The sequence below is a fragment of the Manis pentadactyla genome, chromosome 14 (genome assembly GCF_030020395.1).
Source record: "Manis pentadactyla isolate mManPen7 chromosome 14, mManPen7.hap1, whole genome shotgun sequence".
NCBI classification, from domain to species: Eukaryota; Metazoa; Chordata; class Mammalia; order Pholidota; family Manidae; genus Manis; species Manis pentadactyla.
This window is the reverse complement of record NC_080032.1, coordinates 65309828-65326341: the sequence shown is the minus strand read 5'-3', so window position 1 is coordinate 65326341 and position 16514 is coordinate 65309828. Positions and strand designations below refer to the sequence as shown.

The window sequence follows — 16514 nt, the reverse complement described above, 5'->3', positions numbered from 1 at the left end:
CATCTTTAGAGGCATTACTCCCTCTCATTCCTTTTCAGTGATTCCCCGTTGTCCTATTCCCCTTATGGGAAGAGACCTGTTATCCAAACTAGGGGCTCTTATCTCCTTTACCTTTGGCCCACACCTCAACCCCGACTCGCCTTCGATCCCACTTTAACTCGCCCTCCAACCCACTGCAAACTCACCTCCCTCTCCTTTTCCTCTGCCACCCCAACTAGTCAACCCTGTAGTCTGGGATACCCTCACCCCCTCTATTGCCACCTGCTCCCCAATAATTATCAGAGTTAAAGACCCCACCACTTTTCCCTCTCAAACTCAGTACCCACTGCCCCTCAAGAGTTTACTGGGCCTGCAGCCAATTATCCAAGAACTTTTATACAAATGGCTACTACGACCAGCCAATTCCCCTTACAACACCCTGATACTGGCTATCAAAAAACCTAACGGCTCTTATAGGCTAGTTCAAGATTTAAGAATTATCAGTGCAGCTGTTATTCCAATCCATCTACTAGTCCCTAACCCCTATACTTTATTATCCACTATCCCCACCTCTTCTACTTACTTCTCCATCCTTGACCTCAAAAATCCATTCTTCACGATTCTCCTCCATCCCAATGGGACCACTTACACCTTCAATTCCACAGACTACAAATCCTCCAGTAACCTACTCTACAGCCCAAACAGGACCTCCTTACAGTTGCATAAGGCGGCATATGTGCCCTACTCCAAGAACAATGCTGCTTCTACATCAACAAACCCCATCTCATCTGGAATGGCACAAAACACCTCCATGAACAAGCCTCTAAACTCCTAGAAACTCCCCTAACAATCTGTTCCCTTACCCCTTCAATTGGCTCCTGTTCTTCCTAGCCCCTATTACCTTTATTCTTCTTCTTCTCCTTTTCCTTCCCTGCTTCATTAACCTATTCCAAAAAATTCATTCAAAATCAAGTTTTGAAAATTTCTAACCATACTGTCAACCAGTTACTCCTCCAGGGCTATCAAGGCCTTCTCACGAAGAATAATGAAACCAGCTAGATGACATCATGGATCATCTCAGGATGCCCGCCCTTCCCCAACTCTACAGCAATGGCCTCACTAACCCCAGAATCTGCGCCCCCTTCCAGCAGGAAGTAACTAGAGAATGAGATTCTACGCCCAGTTCCCTAGAGGCCCAACTAAGAAAAGTAAAAGATGGGAATGAAGGCAAATTATGGCACGCTAAGACCCCCACCCCTTAAGATCTAATCACCACCAACCAGATGGTTGCCCACCCCTTAAGATCCAATCACCAATGCAGAACACACCCTACCCCTACTCCTTAAAAACGAGCTTCCCCACCCATGAGCTGCTGCTCCCTCTCTCTGGGGGCAGCCATTTTGTCTTTCAGATAATAAAATCTCTTGTGTGGGTCCATGATTCCTGAGTCGTTCTGGGGTAAGGAGGGTCGCGGTGAGATACCCTTTCACATCTGACCTGAACCTACCCACCATTCTGCTTTTTCTCTGATTTGCCATTCTCCCTACTGATTTCTGTTTTAATATTGCATTTTATTTTATTTCAGTGTATCACTCTTTTTGCATTTGCTCCTACCATCTCAGCACTCTTTAGTCAAAGGATTTCCACTGTAATTTAGAAATGGATATGGGACAGAGGAATGGAAAGAAGCAAGGAAAATAGAGCACAGGGCAGCAAACGGTCAAGGAGGAAGTGACTGGAGAGCATGAGCTGGCGATGGACAAGGAAGTGAAGTCTTTAAATTGCTTTTCCTGTCTAGCTCAAGAGAATGTTTTATTTTCCTGTATCCTCAAGTAACTCAGTCTTTGGGTTTGTGTTTCTTCATCTCTGAGGGGAACTGGAGCAGATGGTGAGTTTTTATAACTTCTCCTTCTTCCTTTATGACGTTGTGTCTCCAACCAACCCTGGGGAGAATTCTCTGGGTTCTTAATCCTGTTCTCAATGTCTATTTTCATCATTAGCTGTAACTTCATATCCCTGTGTAAACCCGGGGAGAGGAAATACCAGGGCAAAATACCTCTAAAAACCAAAATCAGTCAAAGGGAGAAATAAAGTTTAAAACCCATTTATTGCTTACAAAACTGCAGTCTGGCCCATCTCTCTTGCTCCAGCTGCAAAAACCAGCCCTCCCCTCACCTCTCCGGTACAGATAAGCCCTCCTTGCCAAGGTAATTACCCATTGATATGGAGATAAACTTCTCCCACCCTTGAGTGCCTGTTGATATGCAGATGTACTAAGGCAGGGAAGATATTCTGGAAATATTACAATTTTACTCACACCTTGAAAAAGCCTGTTGAGTTCAACGTTCATATATCTGTTGTAGATTGTTTCTTGTGTTCTCAAGAGTGCTCACTTGAGAATGTGGACGTGCTTGTGACATTAATAGAAGAGGTCTACATTCTGGAGACTGTATGTTAGGAAGAATCCCCAATGACAAGGATTTAGTGAGTCCTGCCTCTGATGTTATGCCATTTCAAGCTCCTCCTTACCTTATCAGGGAGATTATAAAAGATTACTAACTTCTGTCCAAGATTGGCCTGATGTAATAGGAATGCTTAATTCCTTGTACAGATAGATTACAGAATCTTCCATTTTGCAATCATATTTCTCGACAATGTCCATGGGTCTTTATGTAATTTACTATATTAATCTTTATTATCTAAGCCATATCTATTCAGTCAGACTTTTGCTCACTTCTTTAAACAATATTCAACACATAGACTAAGCCTTACATAAAATCCAAATGTAAAGATTGGCTAGGGAGCACTTCAATTAATTAAGACTACAAATAAATTTATTTTAGGGCAAAAATTTTCTACTTGGCATGCCAGAATATATAGGGATCAGAGAGAGAAATTTTTTATCAGGCACTGAAGAAATGATCTAAATATTCTTGTTGAAGGTCTATTGAACAGTTTTGGGCATGTTTCTCAACTTCTTCTTTTATTTTTCCCAATATTTTAAATCAGTAGAAATTTTAGTCCAAACCACGACTTCTTCTTTCGAGCTACACTTCACACTGGAAGTCTCTTAGCTTCATTGGAGTGTTTAGCAGTTTGTCTCTGACTTCTGTCCTCTTTGAATGAGGTAATATCTTCAGAGAAAGAGATATAAGAGGCTTTGGACCTTCTGCACACAGGGAGCTCACATAATGGAGCAGGAAAGGCAGCACCAAGGGAGAGGTGAGCATTCCTTTCCTCAGGTCCAGAGAGGAAGGTGGAAGTGTGTGGTGAGATGGTAAGAGTCCTCTGGGAGAAGAGGTAGGCAATGGACAGATTGAGGGGACGGTGGTTGGAGCGCTGCAGTAGAGTGATGGGAAATTGAAAGACTAATTCCTCAGAGCCAGAGGCACTTGAGAGAATAAGAAACCAAATACTAACACAGTGGTATGAGAAGTGGGAGACTGAAGTGATGTTTCGAAAAACGGGGGAATCAATGGGTGAATAGATCAGGATATATAAGAAGAAATAATAAGGAAATGGAAATTACAGTTGGCTGAGGAGCAGATTTGTCCCGATGGTTTAGGACTTCAGAGCTACCACCCGTTGCACACCCTGAGGGGGTTTCTGAGCCCTCTTGTTTTGGGTTTTTAATTGCTCTGAGAGTCTTCATCTGGCTTCCTCATTGCTCTAAGCCTCTTAGGAACTCTTGCGTTCTGGCCCCTCAGTAACTGCATTTGTCTTGCTGCTCTGACAGAGAACTCAGGATGGTGCTCGCAAGTGAAGCTCTGGTCTGGATTGGTGATTTCTATAGTACTCCTCAGTTCTTGTTTTATTGTGAGCTGTGTGGGTAAGTTTTTATGGAGGTGCCACTTCTCTTGATCCATTTCCGTCTCATGTTCTATCAAGATTCCCCAGAGCATGTTCTCCTTTATCCCATTAATATGTTGGCTCTTACTTGCAATGACATGCTTTCCTTGATTGCTCCTCATACTCCATATCCTCCTCACCTCCGCTGCGACCCTTTTCTCCTCTTTTATATCTTTTGATAACTGACTCTGCTTCCAGATTCACGTCACCTGGTTTTGTTAGCATTTTTCCAAGCATGACCTCACATCTGAGTGTGCTAGTTGTAACCATCATCTGAGAATGCATCTCCCACAGCTGGGTTCATTAGTGATCATATGTTCTCTAGCCACAAAAGCCCTCCTTTGAGAGTGTAATTGTAATTGCTTTTGTAATCATAATTTAGTTAGGGTCTTTGATTTTCATGTGTGAGTCTTTCCCAAAATGAAAGGAAAAAGTTTTCAAATGAAATATTGGTGATGTAAGGGAATAAAAGATTTTTTCCCTGTTCCATTTGCCTCCAAATGAATAAATCAAGTTCATTTTGTGAGAAGTCTGAAAGGCCTTTTGCTTTCCAGCCTATAATTTCCTTCTCTATTTGTTTCTAAGTTGATTTAAAAGTTATGGAGCAGTCCAGAGGTAGTGGAATTGATATCCTATGTTGAATGAGTTGTGTTTGACATTCCTTCTGAGATGTAAATCAATCTCAGGGTCTTTATTAAAATAAAAGTAATTATCACCAAAGTTAGAATCTGCTTCACTTTTCATAGTCAAGTACAAGAGAGAAGGGGGCTTAAGAATAGTTATTTCATTAATCAAGAGAAAGCAGATATTCAGAACCCCAAAACATAGGCTAAGAGAAAGGCAGAATGATTGACAGTACTGAGCTTCCGCTGGTAGAAGGATAAGAAAGAGGAGTGTAGAATCAAGTTAGAAACTGAGGGAACAGGTCTGGCTCAGTGTCCACACCTTTGAATAGAAAAGTTAATGTTCATTTGATGCATTTAAAATGCCTAAATATTTAAAGGCTCCCCTTGGTGGTTATTTACCCCATATATTTATCTGTATCTATCCACAGTCTGAAATTTTAGAAAAAATCAAAATGACCTGCAAACTTGCTTCTAGATTATTAAAATTAAGTAGAAGCAGATAGACACTGAGTCAATAAACACCTACTGATGCTTTGTGACTGTCAGTGTTCTAGGTGTCTGTGATTACTTGATGTGGAAAACAGAATCTGTCCCCTAGAATATAGACCTTAAATTTCAATGGGGGAAAGAGCCAAAACTGAGTGTGAAGGCATATAAACAGGCAAGATAAATGAGTACAAACAAGCAATAATTCGGCATGGTCTTTATTAGGCTGCATAGAGAGAGAAGAGAGTGGTGGCAGTTGGAGGTAAGCCAGATTGACCCAGATTTATAAAAGATAAGGGTCTACACTAAAAGAATGGATGGATACTAATTCTTCCTCTCCTTTACAGCGACTTACCATTTTACATATGGGAAAAGTAGCAGGAGGCTGTCCGAACTACACACATCTCATTCAAGTCTAACCTGCTTCAGTGAAGGGACAGGGGTGACAGGTAAAGTGTTGCAAAGCTTAACCAGACTCTCTTTTCTCAGAAAGCGGTCATGGCTGAGCTCATAATTGGTTTAGTCTATTTAAAAAATAATAATAAAGTCTCTGCTTGGATATCTTTAAGATATTTCTAAATACACATGTTCATATTAAGCTCTAGATTTGCTCTCAAAACAATCCTTCCCCCAGATTTCTTGATCTCAATAAGTGCTACCAACATAGCATTCATAATTTGCCCAAGCCAACCCTGGAAATTATTCAGAGCAGCTCTTGTTTCCATTATCCTCATCCTTATCTAGTGGATAAAATCCTCTTGCTGATAGCTCGGGTTCTCGAACAGTAATACCCATCTCCATTCCAAGTATCAGCTTTTTTACTGATCAGTTTAGATCTTGGAATGTGGCTCAGGAGAAGCCTGCCCTCACTCTAAAATAGAGTCCTGGCAAGTTCATATACGGACAGTGGGGCAGCTGTATTCAGAATCATGGGCTGCCTCACACTGTGTCTAGTGAAGACAGGCAGAGTACATATTTATAGCAGTCTTTATGGCCTTACTTCTTCCAAGAAAAGATATCCAAATAGATGTCAGATTCTTGTTATTTCAAGAACTAAATAATTCACTCCCCTACATTTATGGAGAAACCTGGTAAAGCGAGGCATAAGTTCCTTTGTATTTCTATGAGATACTGGAATTTTCCCTTGTTTGGAATTTGGCAAGAATATAGTGTAACAGCGATGGTGAGGAATAATTTTCTCTACTCTCCTTGCCCTGTGGGTTTGGTCACATTGGGGTTCTTTGCTCATAGAGTAGTGGATTCTGGGGAGGAGAACAGAATTCTTTCAGGATAGTCTTCCTCTCACCTTTTGGAGGCACTCCTGTAACAACTGGAGTTTTAAAGAATGCCTTCCTGGAACAGGTAATGGGCTTTCAGAAGACACTGTAATGACAGAGACAGAGATGGGTATTAAACTCCACGACTATCTGGTGTACGAGACTGCAAATTTACTCCCTAAATACAGCTGGTCTAATATGATCAACCAGGCTGTACAGTATAGCTAATTCATATGATAAGCTTGTGTGATAAAATTATTTTATATAATACCATGTAGGCAAAAAAAAGGTGCTCAAATTGTAACAATATCCTTTCAAATTATTATAATGAAGAGGAAAAGCAAGTCTAAACACAATATTTTCATTTTGTTAAAAAATAATGTAGCCCACATTGTACCTTCTCCAATTTCTTTCTCACTTAGTCCCAAACAGAGAGTTGAGATGTTCAGAGGCATGAATAGTCAAGTCTCCTCAATAGGCCTATATTCTGCCTAGACCTGTGGTCTTCAAGCTGTTTTGCTTGTTAACCCCTAAAAGGATTTTGAAAAACTATGTAACCCCTTATACAAATTAATTAGATATCTAAGATATATCATCACATTATAGAAGCAATGACTTTAATTTCTGTAACATTGTAAATGTTAATATTTAAAAAGCAAGGCTAATACATCTCTTTAAAATGTATCATTTAGTATCTAAATACCATTACAAAGTGTCACCCTCACTCCCATCATACAGTAAAAAATGTACTATGTATTATATAATACTAGGATTTTTTAATCATTCTTTTCCCTTTCAACTAATATTTACATTATACTTCCCCCATTTGCCACAATATTTAAACAAGTATACATCTAATGTTTTTATTTCTTGTGGACAGTAAGGCTTTAAGTATTACAAAATCTCTTCTGGATTGACTTATTACAATTATCATCAGAATGCAAAATTCAAAACATTAGAAATTTATTATAAATTTTGAAAAGTTATTAATAATAAGGAGAAACTATTGAAAACACATTTCTTAATGAGCTGAATGGGACTTTTAACAAAATGCAATCAGATGTGTTTACTACTGAATAGTATTAGTAGACTGAGATAGAATTCAACAACAATTCTACTCCCATTTTTCAATTAGTGACACAAACTGATAAGTCTTACTTATCTAAATAAGTAGAGGAGAGAAACAGAAATTATTTTGTTAAAATATCACCCAATTTTTTGAACTTTTTCAGAGTGATTTGCCAAAAATCACATGATGTTCTATTACCAAAGATTATTTATAATGGTCTATTAACTGAGAATTTGATTACATTATTTTTCAGTGTTGTTGAAAGTAAAGAACAATAAATAGAACAATTTGTAAAAGGTTTGTTATTCATCAGTCAGTACTCAATTAGTTTTTCAATTTTTGGAAGTACACCAAAAAAGGTTATAGTAAGTCTTATCAAGTGACTATTAATTACACCTTTCTAAAAATACTTATAAAACACCACGAGCAATCCATTATTCTCACAATTGGAAAAATAGGATATTATTAATATCAGTATACTTTTTTGACAAATACTTCTGTCCATTACAACATTCAATAGTTTTGTCCACCTTGGAGTTGGAGACTTAGTATATTCAACATATTGAAAAAGATTTGCCACATATTATTTAATTGGCAAACAACCCCCACCATCAAAACAGTCAGCCAAATTTGACTTTTTAAATTAAAAGAATATGTTAACACAGGCTTTGAGGAGTGCTGTGAAAAAGTCTTTAATAATGAACAGAATGCATAATTAAGATAGATTTCTAAAAATGGCCGATATTAAAACAATATAGAGATGATCTATATATTTTATTCACTTTATAATATAAAAGGGAAAATAAGCCTGTAGATTGTTTCTCATCACATAATGTGTAATGATACAATAACATTCTTTCTAAAGAATGCATAAAATAGTCCAACATATAAAAACATAGATGAATCTTAGCAATGTGGAATGAAAAATTAAGCCCACAAAGACCACATATATTACAATGGCTTTAAAAACATTCAAAACCCAGCAAACCTTAACAACTTAATACCTTATTTAGGTATACATTTGTCTTGCTGTTGGGTTTCAGCCCTGGACAAGTTCACTATGGGTTCAATGTGACCAGAGAAATGACAGTAAAACGTTCTTGGGGTGAAAGGGTCATACCCAACTTCATTCCCATGGTGGCAGGTCAGTCACTAAAATCCCGTCCACTCAGGGCGAGTCTGCAGGCAGCAAAGCCAGTCTCGGCCTCTGAGCCTCTCTGCCCCCGCAGCTGTCTCAGTCTCTGTCCTCGGCGCTGCCACCACTCTAGTCTCATCTCTGCTCTCCTGCAATATTACAGCGTGCCACCGTGTTGTACAGAACACTGAGCAGAGGTCCTTCTAGAGTTAATGGCAACGTATTGCCCACACATGTGTAGTGAGCTAGCCAGCCAGGGCCAGGTGAGAATCCTGGCTATAGGATCCTTCACTTTATCCACAACATATACATGTGCTAAAATTCCATTGTGTATATATACCACATCTTCATCCATTCATCTGTTGATGGTCACTCAAGTGGCTTCCATTTCTTGGTGATTGTAAAGAATGCTGTGATAAACATAGGGGTGCATATATCTTTTCAAATTAGTGTTTTTCTTTTCTTAGAGTAAATGCTCAAAAGTGGAATTACTGGATTGTATGGCATATATATATAAAATCAAAATAAGCCAGTAGATTTATATATGGTAGCTAGAGATTTTTTTAAATCCTAGGACAGTGGCAAACTGGTGCTTCTAAGTGGAAAGGAGAGAAAACTGATATTGTTTAAACTCTCAAGTGCTTGATACTGTGCAAAAATTAGTACTAGTCATAGGTAACATTTATGAGCAATTATTCCACATTAAAGGATTTTTAAAGTGCTTTACACATAATACATGATTAAGTCTCCTGTTGAGGTTGGTAATATTATTTTATCCACTTTAAAGATGAAATAACTGAGGCTTAAGGTTATGTAATTTGTTCATGGGTATACATAAAATAAATTATAAAGCCAGAATTCTAATGAGGCATAATTCTAATTTTCATGACCACCCTGTGAACAAGTATCATTTCCATTTAAAAAACCTGAGGATCTGTGGCTTGCTGAGATTATTAAGCAAAACTGGAGTTCCAGATTCACCTGTTAGTCATTTCAAATGCTGAGAGAACATGGTGCTTCTAATGTAAAAGAGATATGAAGAGCAGAAAAAATGATTGGTAGTAGCTTTTTCGCAAAAAATCTAGACCAGTTCTGGAGGTAAACCTTAGCAAATATTGAGGGCTTAGTGTTAAAAATGTTTATTTAAAAGCAATTCTATTGCTCCAAATTATGTGATTGAGGGAAACAATAAATACATGAAGAAACTGTCTCTGGAAAGCAGCTGTAGATCCTTAGCATTTGATGTGCACACAACATACCTCTTTAATCTTATTTGTCTCGTGTTGCACCCACCCTTCTCTTTCATACGACACAGAAAAAAACTGGGAATGTTGCCCAAGTACTTGGAAGTCATTTGGTTCCAGCTGCTACCTCATTTCTACTGAAAGGAATTTTTGGGCTCAGAGTGAGCAGAACTGTGTTGCAATGGGTGCTCATTTGGTGGTGATCAACTCGGAAGCAGAGCAGGTATTTTTGGTTTCTTTATTTTTCAGTACAAATTTTAGTATTATGGAAAACAACCTGCAAAATTTGCCATCTTAACTGCTTTTTGTTTTTATAGTTCCCAGATAACTGTCTTCTTGAGCAATCAAAGTATAGTTGACATAAAATATTATATTGGTTTCAACATAGGGATTCGACAATTATATACACTGCAAAATGCTCAGCATGATAAGAGTAGTTGCCATCTGTCATCAAAGATATTACATATCATTGACTGTATTCCTTATACTGTGCTTTCATCCCCATAACTAATTTATTTTATAATGAGAAGTTTGTACCTCTTTATCCCCTTCATCTATTTTGCCCAGCCCCTCACCTCCCTCCTCTATGGCAAACACCAGTCTGTTCTCTGTGTTTGAGTCTATTTCTGCTTTATTTGTTAGTTTGTTCATTTTGCTTCTTAGATTCCACATATAAATGAAACCACATTATTTGTCTTTCTCTGTCTGACTTCACTTAGCTTAATACCCTCTAGATACATCTATGTTGTTGCAAATGACAATATTTCATTCTTTTTTATAGTTGATATTCCATTGTGTATATGTACCACATCTTCATCCATTCATCTACTGATGGACACTTAAGTTGTTCCATATCTTGGCTATTGTAAATAATGCTGTGATAAACATAAGGGTGCATATATCTTTTCAAACTAGTGTTTTTCTTTTCTTGGAGTAAATACACAAAAGTGGAAATACTGGTTTGTATGGTATTTATGTTTTTAATATTTTGAGGAGCCTCCATATGGTTTTCCATAGTGGCTGCACCAGTTTACATTTCTACCAACAGCACATGAGGGTTCCTTTTATTTCATGTCTTTGCCAACATTTGTTATTTCTTATCTTTTGGATAATAACTATTCTGACACGTGTGAGGTGATATCTTATTGTGGTTTTGAATTGCATTTTCCTGATGATTAGTGATGTGGAGCATCTTTTCATGTGTGTTGGCCATCTCTGTGTCTTCTTTGGAAAAATGTCTATTCAGGCATTTTGCACATTTTTAAATTGGATTTTTTTGGTGTTGAATTGTTTGAGTTATTTATATACTTTAGATAATAGCCCCTTATCAAATATAATTTGTGGATGCACTCTCCCATTCAGTAGATTTGTTACCTTTTTGTTTGGTTGATGGTGTTCTTCGCTGTACACATAGTCCTACTTTTTTATTTAGCTTTGGTTTCCCTTATCTGGGAAGACATATCCAGAAAAAAATTGCTAAGGCTAGTGTCTGAGAGTTAACTGCATATGTTTTCTTTTAGTGGCTTTATGGTTTAGGTCTTACATTTAGGTCTTAAATCCAATTCAAGTTTATTTTTGCTTATGGTATGATTCAGTTCCATTCTCTTGCATGTGGCTGTTCAGTTTCCCCAATACCCTTTCTTAAAGAGACTGTCTTTTCCCCATGATATAGTCTTGCCTCCTTTGTCACATGTTAACTGACTATATAAGCATGGGTTTATTTCTGAGTTCTCTATTCTGTTCCATTGATTAGTGTCTTTTTTTAGGCTGGTATCATATTGTTTTGATTACTGTAGCTTTGTAGTATAGTTTGAAATCAGGGCATATGATACCTCCAGCTTTGTTCTTTTTTCTCAGGATTCTTTGGCCATTCAGAGTCTTTAGTGGTTCCATACAAATTTTATGTTTATTTGTTTTAGTTCTGTGAGAAAGTGATTGGACAGGGATTGCAATGAATCTGTAGATTGCGTTGGGTAGTATGGAAATTTTAACAATATAAATTCTTCCAACCCATGAACATAATATATCTTTCCATTTATTTATGTCACAATCAAATTCTTTCATCAGTATCTTATGGTTTTCAAAGTATAGGTCTCTCACCTTCTTGGTTTAATTTATTCCTAGGTATTTTATTCTTTTTGGTGCAATTGTAAATGGGATTGTTTTCTTAATTTCTCCTTCCGCTAGTTCATTGTTAGTATAAAGACATGCAAGAGGTTTCTGTATATTGATTTTATATCATTTACTGAATTAACTTATTAGTTCTAATAGTTTTTTTTGTTGGTTTGGTGCTTTTAAGCAAATAATGACATTCTACTTCTTCCTTACCAATTTGGATGCCTTTGATTTCTTTTTCTTGTCTGATTGCTGTGGCTAGGACCTCCAGCACTATGTTGAAAAAGAGTTGTACAGTGGATATCCTTGTCTTGTTCCTGATCTTAGAGGTACAGCTTTTAGCTTTTTGCTATTTAGTATGATGTTAGCTGTGGGTTTGCTGTATATGGCCTTTATTATGTTGAGGTATGATCCCTCTACCCACTGTGTTGATATTTTTATCATGAATGGATGTTGAATTTGCCAAATGTGAAGCCAACAAATTTTTAAAGAAACTAATCACTACAGTTAAAATGTAGTAAGTGCTCTTTTATGTATAACTTGTACAAGTAACTTAACTCATTTCTAGGAAGTACTATTTAGGACAGTAGGAAAACAAATTTGTATTTTGATAACCCCAGTGCAATTTCTCTGCTAATCAAAAGTAAGATGAAACATATGTGTGCCTTCATTGATCAATATTTTACTTTGAGACACTAAACATCTAGTTAAAAAGTTGAAGTGGTAGCATGATCTATGATATCTAAGGAGTTGACAAGCTTAACAACACCCATTTTTAATACATTTCCATCCTCCTATATTTGTTGATACCACTAATGAAATGTTTTGTAATAGACTTGTGGTAATTATGCAAGTGGTAGTTTGTGATAATTGGTTCAGTTTTATGAACAACAGATTTTTAAATTAGGGAGATTAATAAGGTAGATGATTACTGTGCCTCCTGTGCTCTGCGTTCTTTGAAAATGATGACAGAAAACTACCAAGCAAATAGTATATACCAAGCCTCAACACATTGCCTGCTCCTCAGTTTCTCTCATATTTTTGTATTACTCAGCTTTCCTTTTAATCAAAGCATTATAGTTTATAACAAATGCATTATACAAAAACTTAAAGCTTCATTATAGTCCAACAGATTCAAGATCTGCAGTAAGAATGAAATATTCACAAAGGTTTGCATTAATGAAGACTACACAGAATAACTCGAGGATTTATGTGGATCTGATTGCAAATTTTTGTGCTTTACATTCTTACAGAAAAGTCAGTTCAAAATGATCATTTGTAAGATTAAAATAAAAATATAAAGTTTTTAAAATCTAAAAATGAAAGATACAACACACTTGAACTTATAAAATTAAAAAAATTGAAAGTGCAAAAACTGACAAGTACATTTAAAAAGAACTGTCTCAGTAATGACTCTGTAGCATCTTACTACGCTGATAGACAGTGACCACAGTAGCGGTGAGGGGTGAGTACTTGATAATATGGGTGAATGTTGAAACCACAATGTTGTTCATGTGAAACCTTCATAAGATTGTATATCAATGATACTTTAATTAAAAAAAAGAGAAAAAGAACTCTGTCTCTTGGTAATGAAAATAATAGAATAAATTCTGTCTGAAATGGAATCCTTGGGTTAGGAATCTTTCCCTCTTGTGATGATGTTGGTATTTTTAGCCTGTTCTCTGGCCAGTAGGCTGTCATGTGACTGTTCCTCACATCTTGCATTTTCTTTTCTCTTTAGAGCTGTAAGGAACTTTTACTTAGTTCAATCTGGAAATTTCAGTCTATGACTCCTTTTTATTTATGCAGAATTTCATTGTCCAGCAACTGAATGAATCATTATCTTATTTTCTGGGACTCTCAGATCTACAAGGGAATGGCAATTGGCAATGGATTGATCAGACACCTTACAAGGACAATGTCAGGTGAGTACAGAATCAGATTAGTTGGAGAAAATTTAGGGAAGTTTTGTTAGCAGTTGTTATTAATGCCAATATTAAGAATTATTATAACAGATTCTAACAATATTGAGCACTTACTGGGTACATGCTTATCTCATTTAAACTTCATGAAAACTTATTTTTCAGAACTCATTTTACTGATAAAAAATTGAATAACTTCCCTGAGGTCAATAAAGTAGTAAGATGAGAAACTGGGTCTCAACTTGATCTTGACTTGATATCTATCCAACTCCAAAGGTGGTAGTGTTCTAGTGCTCTTAACCATTACACTTTGCTGCCTCTAAATACATGTAGACACTTTGATTAAATTTTTCTCCAATTAATAAGATTTGAATTATCTGAGTCAGACTATGTTCAATTCTCTAAGACAGTTATGTAATACAACTTATTTGTGACTTAAAACTCCAGAATTTAAGTATACATTATCTCATCTGATTCTTACACTACCTTGTGAGCTATTTGGTGACCTTATGATTCCTATTTGTATAGATGAAGAATCTAATACCTAGGAGATTAAATCATGTTTTTAAGATCAAAGTGCATCAGCAACAAAGCCTGGTCTCTTAATTCTAAAAATAATGTCCTTTCCCCCCTGCTTTTACTACAGATTATATTCCCTGGAGGCAAGGTAACTATTCATGTTCCCACTCAGTCTTCTGACCCTTGTTTAGGATAGCTCCATGTGAATAGAAAAACCTAGGAAGGTGGTAAGAGTACACAAATAAAGAAAGCAGCTTCTTTACTACATGCCACTAGGAAAGTAATTGTTTAATAACCCAGGTCAGGATAAAGGCCATATATATATGAGGAAGTGAGGGTCAGATTCTAGGGGAAAGGTCTAAAATTACTCTATTTCATAAAAATTTTGCCAGGAGAATGTTAGAGGAACAGGAATAAAAGTGTATGTCCACACTTGAGGCTTTTGAAGAGGGCAGTATGAGGACAGCAATTGTTAGGGTGTTTTCCCACTATGAACCCTCATTCTGTTCAACTGTAACCATACATATTTTCTAACCAATCACTGTGCATTCATTAAAGAAGTGTTTTTACCCTTTGTTTCACTTTAGATTATGGCACCAACATGAACCCAATTTTTCTGCAGAAGAATGTGCTTCAATCGTTTTCTGGAGTAGTAGAGGATGGGGCTGGAATGATGTTTTTTGTGATACTAATAGGAATTCGATCTGTGAGATGAAGAAGGTTTACCTATAAGTGGAAACTTATTCATTCACACCTTTAAAATTGAGACCTATCATAAAATGGTATTTCCTCTTGTAATTTATCTATAATCCTTATCATAGAGGTTCCCAGGAATATTCAGATGCTTTTTTCTCTTCAAGCATCTCTCTTCTAGTCCTTCTTTTCCATTAATGACAGGATGAGCTCTTCCTTCCTTTGCTATTCATTCTTTCCTTTCTTCATTCACCCTTTCACAAACATTCTTTGTGCCAGGGATTGTACTATTTTGTTTATTAGAAGACTTACAAGGTAGTAACTTTTGAAAATCATGACCTTCCTTTCTCAAAATGCCACTGAGAATTCCTTTTGGTCAGGGTATTGACTGGAACTGCAATCATCTGAAGGCCTGGCAAGAGCTGAAGGATCTTCTTTCTAGATGACCCACTCACGTGGGCACAAATTGGTATTGGCTATTGGTAGAAAGCCTTAGTTCCTCACCACAGGGAACTATCCATAGTTACTTGCATATCCTCACAATATGGTAGCTGGTTTCCATCAGGGCATGCAATCCAAGACTGAGTCCAGCAACTGAATGAATCATTATCTTATTTTCTGGGACTCTCAGATCTACAAGGGAATGGCAATTGGCAATGGACTGATCAGACACCTTACAAGCACAATGTCAGGTGAGGGCAGAATCAGATTAGTTGGAGAAAATTTAGGGAAGTTTTGTTAGCAGTTGCTATTAATGCCGATATTAACAATTATTATAACAGATAGAGAACAAGTGACAACAGGAGTGTCTTTTATTATCTAGCCTCAGAATCAACCCTGACATCTTTTGGTGCATTCCACTGGTCACACAGACCAAACCTGACATAATAAAGAAGGGGCTACCCGAAGGTTCATGAATACCAAAAGGTGAAAATCAATGAGGGTCATCTTGGAGGCTGGTTACCATGGCAGGATTTCTTTAAAAAGCTACAAAATATGTGTACCAAGAAGGAAAACAATAAAAATTCTTCTACGCTAAAATTATGAAAATGACATAAAATACTATAAAGAAAAATTATAAATGCTAAACTGGGAGAAGATGTTTTAAATACTTATAAATAACATAGTATTAATGCCAAGAACATAAAAGCAAGTGTGATAAATCAATTAGGAAACAAAAAAGAAGTGAAATATTTGAAAAGCATTTCATGGAAGAGGAAATACATAATCTAATAAATGTTTGTGTAGAGATGCTCTGTTCCACTCATAATCTGAGAAGTGCAAGTCAAGACCACAATATTATATCACTACATACCCATTTTAGTGGCAAAAAATTAAGAGACACAATGCCAAGAGTTAGAGGAGATATAGATAAATGATATCTCTTATATACTGCTGATTTAGATTTATTTTGTTATTACCTCCTTGGAAAGTATACAAATTTATATTTTTCCTTTATAAATATCATCTAATAAATGCCTTATTGAGAGAGAGCTAAGGTCTATGAAGTGGTGGGCATTAAAATGAAGAGCTGTTCTGTGGGGATAACTTTAACTGGAGGTCTTCTGCATAGAATCTTATATTATTTTGGCACACATAA

The 16514-nt window shown here is 36.6% G+C and overlaps 1 protein-coding gene across 2 annotated transcripts; it reads left to right on the top strand.

Moving 5' to 3' along the window:
* Positions 1-3009: 3009 nt before the first annotated feature.
* Positions 3010-15019, top strand: LOC118924814 (C-type lectin domain family 6 member A). Of its 2 annotated transcripts, XM_036909941.2 has the most exons (6): positions 3011-3201; positions 3716-3808; positions 5288-5389; positions 9737-9888; positions 13590-13705; positions 14809-15019. In XM_036909941.2, the coding sequence occupies exons 1-6, from the start codon at positions 3171-3173 to the stop codon at positions 14951-14953; spliced, it is 639 nt and encodes a 212-aa protein (XP_036765836.1). In that variant the 5' UTR covers positions 3011-3170; the 3' UTR covers positions 14954-15019. The 2 variants fall into 2 exon arrangements, with proteins under 2 accessions (XP_036765837.1, XP_036765836.1); XM_036909942.2 differs by lacking the exon at positions 5288-5389 and having other exon boundaries at positions 3010-3201.
* Positions 15020-16514: the final 1495 nt, after the last annotated feature.

Excerpts from the sequence above, each read along its gene's own strand:
- LOC118924814 (XM_036909941.2), top strand. The coding sequence starts at position 3,171 with ATGGAGCAGGAAAGGCAGCACCAAGGGAGAG. Across the intron at positions 3,202-3,715 it reads AAGGCAGCACCAAGGGAGAG|AGAACTCAGGATGGTGCTCG; the intron begins GTGAGCATTCCT and ends CTGCTCTGACAG. Across the intron at positions 5,390-9,736 it reads TGAAGGGACAGGGGTGACAG|AAAAAAACTGGGAATGTTGC; the intron begins GTAAAGTGTTGC and ends CATACGACACAG.